Below are 5,961 nucleotides of genomic sequence, written 5' to 3'. Positions count from 1 at the left end.
AGCAGCAGCTCCGTTACAGGCGCGGCGCTAGGATCCGGCGGATCTCTCTCTCTCTCTCTCTCTCTCTCTCTCTCATCTCCCTGTCTCTCTCTTCCAAGCCTGTTTTAAAGTCTCTGCCAGACTTCAGCTCATGCGCTACTTCCTGGATGGCGGAATGGAAAGCTTCCAGAGCCGCTCCAACTCTTGTCTCTGTGTTTCCAGCCTGATGCATGGACTACTGCTCCTCTAACATCTCTCTCTTAATCCACTGTCCCCTTGACATGCTTCGCTTCTGGACTACAAGCTCAGCCATCTGAAAGAGAGAGAGAAAGAGAAAAGAAAAGAGAAAAAAAAAACTATTTCCTTTGGCTTTTTTCAAAAGAAAAAAAAAATCTCTCCAAAGGACTCACTGAAGGAGGCGGCCGAAATACATTAAAGCGCGTCCAGTGCGCTTGCATTGCTTGTTTGTGGGAGTTTTTTTGTTCACCGGGAGGATAACTCTGTCAACAGTTGCCTTATTTCAGATCTCCATGTATACAGTGTGACATGCGGAGGCTACTGCGACCGCGCTGCTGCTGCTGGTGGATTCCGCCTCTGCTTTTCTCCTCGCTGGTGCTCCGCTGGGCACACTGTCATCCCGGTAAGTTGGATTTTGAGGCCGATAAAAATTATGTTTCAAATCGCTCCATCAAGCGTTATTACCTATTACATTGGCTGCGTAATGTGGGAACAACCCGTGTCCACAGTTAAAACCATGCGAGCGCGAGGCTTTTGTATTGGTGATATTTTTTCCAGTTGTTAATATTGCAATCTCTACCTCTGCTGTTATTTATACGCGCGCGGACCCGTTATTTCTAAACAATACACTCATGTCCGTTGTAAGGAAAGGCATTATACGACGTCTTTCAGCAGGGATTATTATATATTGATTTATTATTTATAATTGTAATTATAATGCACAATAGAGTTAAATCATCGTTAAAGTATAACTTTGCAGCATCTCATTATTTCACGACTTTTTAGGCACTTTCTCTTGGGAAAATACTGTCTTAGGATATTTGTAGATATGTGCATATGTAATATTACAGATATATGGATTATCGGTTTGACCAATAATTCTACTGATTCACATTTGTCGGTTATCGGTTCTTTAAAATCGGGTGACACCATTTGATGTGTCTCTTGAGAATAACACCCAAGAATGCCATTACATTACAAAGTGTTCAAGAAACTACATTCTTTACAAGTAAAATACTTACTTTTGAATTTATTGTTTGCATAATTCCTCATCACTTTTTTTTAACAATTCGTTTAGTTCGTTTTAACTGAGCAATGCATAGCATTTCGAACTTGATAAACATAAAAAATGGTTTCCATTGCATTTATTGTTATTATTATATTAATATATAATAAAATAATAATGATAATAAACACAAGTATTTTGTTATTAATATTCAAAATGTATACAGTTTTCATTGTAGTAGATTATTATTATTTTTTTATTTTTTTATTGTGTCATAAATAAAACAATATTTGGCTATATCAGCTATTGGACAAAACCTGTATTATGTTTGGTCGTTCTGCATATAAGAAATACATATGGCACTCAGTAGTGCTAAGGAACAGCATAGTTTTGGGGTCAGTTAAGAAAAAAGGTTATTATTTAATTGTTGTTAATTTGGTTATTTATTGATGATTCAAATATGATGCTCAGTAGGCTCAGGCAAGTAGGGATGAAAAACCATAAGAATCTGATTTTTGGGGGCTCGTCCGGGTTCTCAAAAATGCCTTATATGCACATATATTTGACAACATCTTGTTTAAGATGACATTGAGTGTGTGTGAGTGATAGGTGAGGCTCATCAGGTTTGTCTATGATCTCTGAGGCTCTTCAGGTTTGTTTTGATGATAGACAGTAGCCAGAAAAGAAAGAGAGTCTGAGATGCACAAGCCATTTCAACCACGAGGAGACTGATAATATTTGCATGAGTTTTTTTATGTAATGCTGGAGGCGTCAAGTCTAATGTATAATTCCAGAGAATATAACATTATCAGATCTTCGAATCAGATCTCATGGAAGCAGAACCAGAGCAGGGACTGTTTGTGCTTTTTCAACAAAATGACATAGTCTACAGGCAGTCACATGTGACACAAGTGACAAGAAAGCCATATTCATAAACAAGAAAAGCTTAACTTTACAACTCCATACAAATTAAAGATAACATGGTTTGCAGATTGCATGGTTTGCGCTTATGTATTGCATTTTCTAAAAGTGCATGTCTACATGCAAAGCTAACATGTGTTCGGAAATCTCATTAAAATGCCAGAACGCATTGTGTTTATCTCTCATCTTTCCATCTAATACATCTCAAAACATACATTTTTGCTATAGCTGACATACTTCTGGGCAGCTTGATGGTTTTGTCTTATCAAATGGTGATCGCTTTGAATGTGTAATACAATTTGACTTTGTTTGCAGTCAACTACTGTTGCAGGAATAAACTAATTAAAGCCTTTATGGTTTCTCAGAGAATTCACATCAGATACTGAACCAGTCAGAATGTCCTCTGGTTTTTCTATTGTTTTCTTTCGCCACTAGTTTTCATCTCACATTCTGTGTGATCCAAAACTACAAGAGCAGGGCGCTCAGAAACACTCAGTGGACATTGGGGTGATCACTTGAGTGCTGACAGCAAGATAAAGCGTCTAAGTTTCTGCATCTCAAACAGCCGAGAGATTTCATCAGGCCCATTATGAATGTTCAATGAATAACACATTGTCACCAAAGGGCAAATCCCTGACTCAAGGTTGTGGACATTAGTGACAGTCTCTTCTGTCTATTTTTCTGTTTGCACCTCTCTCTCTCTCGTGTCTGTCGCAGTATGTGTTTCCGTCCATCTTACTGTCTCCGTCTATCAGAGTCAACTTTTCAGAGAGAAAGGTGCACACTTCCAATTTCATCTCATTAAAATGCCAGAACGCATTGTGTTTATCTCTCATCTTTCCATCTAATACATCTCAAAACATACATTTTTGCTATAGCTGACATACTTCTGGGCAGCTTGATGGTTTTGTCTTATCAAATGGTGATCGCTTTGAATGTGTAATACAATTTGACTTTGTTTGCAGTCAACTACTGTTGCAAGAATAAACTAATTAAAGCCTTTATGGTTTCTCAGAGAATTCACATCAGATACTGAACCAGTCAGAATGTCCTCTGGTTTTTCTATTGTTTTCTTTCGCCACTAGTTTTCATCTCACATTCTGTGTGATCCAAAACTACAAGAGCAGGGCGCTCAGAAACACTCAGTGGACATTGGGGTGATCACTTGAGTGCTGACAGCGAGATAAAGCGTCTAAGTTTCTGCATCTCAAACAGCCGAGAGATTTCATCAGCCCCATTATGAATGTTCAATGAATAACACATTGTCACCAAAGGGCAAATCCCTGACTCAAGGTTGTGGACATTAGTGACAGTCTCTTCTGTCTATTTTTCTGTTTGCACCTCTCTCTCTCTCGTGTCTGTCGCAGTATGTGTTTCCGTCCATCTTACTGTCTCCGTCTATCAGAGTCATTTCAGAGAGAAAGGTGCACACTTCCAATTTATCAAGTCGGATGTGGGGGACAAATGAAGTTACCAGAGAACAAAAGGCAACTTTAATGCATTCCATTTGCTTCCTGTCATTCCTCCTTGCTCTCTTTTTTTCCAGACATGGGTCTTTTTAAGCTCAGTGACATTTGTTCAATTGTCTGTGTCTGATAGACCTGTTCTTAGCAGAACCACCACTGCGGAAAGATAAGCGAGCTCTATATCCACCGCCGCTGCAAACAGTGACATACACATTGAAAAATGGAGAACAGTGCAACTTTATTTATTTCTGTCATGCCAGTGGGAAACAAGTGTCTGCACACTTGAGTCTCCAGTAATGGCCAGTTTGCTGACGGTGCAAGAGAGGAAGCGAGAGGGAGGGAAGGATCTCTCGGTGGGGCATCTGTTGGCTCCATGCAACGCTCATCTCTCTACAGTCCGGTTGATGTAGCTATTGGAGCGATAGATGACTAGTACGGAAGAGCAAATTCTAGCACGGTTTCCACCTGATAATTTAAAGCTATTAAGTTGAACTACTGATACATGGTGAAACTAGCAAGAAAAAAAGCGCTTGACTTGCCTGAATCTATGACGTGTAAATCAAAGCAGCGAAGCAATAGAAATGATCTCTTTCTGGCCACTCTTATCCGACCTCTTATGCAAACTGAGAAAGAATTCAGAGGATTCACCAAAATGGTGTAGAAACCACCAGTGATACCAAGGAAAAGATGGTTATTTCTGGCGCATGACGAATGGCATGACACGCACTGGAGAGCACAATGATTATTCAAATCTCTTAAGAGGCATATCACTTCCTGCCTTTCTGATTTCCTTTTATGTGGGCATGGAGCCATTTCTCTGTCTAATAGAAAAGGATAATTTGCTAAATGTCCATTTGGAAATGACGGGCACTTAAGACGGGGTGGAAGAGTCTCAGGAGTGAGATAGCTGGAGCTGACATTTGAGCCGGTCTGGATGCACTGGCGGCCCCTGTAACAACATTATCATCATCATCATCTCTCTCTGCTCTGGACGTTATCTGTCCAGTTGGGTGAATAAAGCTGCTGTAATGTTCGTCAGGTCACTTTATCAGTCACGAAGCCTGTCTTCGTTGCTTGGCTCCCCTAATATATTGATTAAAAGATAGGGCCGTGCAGACGGTTAAACTTGTGGGGTGATGTCAGGCTGCTGTGGGGTCATTCTCACAGAGTTTGTTAGCATGCATGCTGAATGTTCACTGCATCTCTATCTGTACTAAAAGCAGCATTTGAGTAGAACCTGCAACATGGAGGAAATAAGAAGACTGACTCAATACTGTACCAACTTTCTCAGGGGTTTGATTTCTGTGCAAATATTCAGTCGAAAAAGACATCCAACATATTTCCAATTCACTTGCAATCTAAAACATTTAACTTGATTTTTTAAAATAAGTATATCAATTTATTTAAATTGATAAATTTGTTGGTCTATTTTTTATTATTATTGTTATTGATATGGATAGTACAGAAATAATGATGCCCCCCCCTCTCTCTATAGATAGATAGATAAGATAAGATAAGATAAGATTATATATGATACACTATCTGATGTTAAATCAATGGTGCCCCTCAAGGTTGTGTATGCTCTCCCATTCTGTTTGCTTTATATACAAATGATTGATTTAGTAGAAACAAGAACAGCTATATTATTAAATACTCTGATAAGACTGCAATAATAAGTCTGTTAGGAAAGAATTAGGACATATCAGAATATCAGTCTGAAATCAGGAACTTTGTGCAGTGGTGTAATGTAAATCACCTTATTGTCAATGTTGGAAAAACATAAAATATTGGGTGATTACAGTCCAGTAATTATTCAAGGTGACACTATTGAAGTGGATCCCTTCAAGTATCTTGGGGTGGTCATTGATCGTTCATTGACTTGGAAAGCCTACAGTGATTATCTCTGCTCGAGCTTCAAACAAATACTATATTTTTAAAGAAGACTTAGGTTGGTCGGAGTAAGTCAGAAAATCATGTTGTTGTTTTACCAAGCAGTTTTGGGAAGTTTATGGAATGCAAGCTTGGTATGGTATGGTAGCTTGGTATCTTTCAATTCAAACAAAATTGCAGCTTGTACTTCTTGTCAAAGTTGCCATGAAAGTCATAGGAGTATACATGACTTCAGTCTATTTAAGAACGCACAATCAATAATGAGTGATTCAAGCCATTGTTTTATTTCCAATGTATCAATTGTTGTTGTGTGTGTGGTTGTTGTGTACTACTGCAGCTTTTAAGTCCAAGACAAATTTTCTGTAAAGGGACCATAAAGTATAACTCTAACATATACAGGTGTATATATATATATATATATATATATATATATAGAGCTGTGAAAAGAGTTTTTCCCCCTCC

General features: G+C 38.7%; 1 protein-coding gene across 1 annotated transcript in view; it reads left to right on the top strand.

The window, feature by feature from the left end:
- Positions 1–148: 148 nt before the first annotated feature.
- The window catches only part of ptprga (protein tyrosine phosphatase receptor type Ga), a 297,193-nt gene continuing 291,380 nt past the window's right edge, over positions 149–5,961 (top strand). The window contains exon 1 of the mRNA XM_016231834.1: positions 149–619. Within this exon, the coding sequence (XP_016087320.1) occupies positions 526–619 (94 nt within the window). The 5' untranslated portion in view covers positions 149–525. The remainder of the gene's footprint in view (positions 620–5,961) is intronic.

The sequence above is a fragment of the Sinocyclocheilus grahami genome, unplaced genomic scaffold, assembly GCF_001515645.1.
Source record: "Sinocyclocheilus grahami isolate Dianchi unplaced genomic scaffold, SAMN03320097.WGS_v1.1 scaffold400.1, whole genome shotgun sequence".
NCBI lineage: Eukaryota > Metazoa > Chordata > Actinopteri > Cypriniformes > Cyprinidae > Sinocyclocheilus > Sinocyclocheilus grahami.
This window is presented reverse-complemented; position numbering and strand designations above follow the sequence as displayed.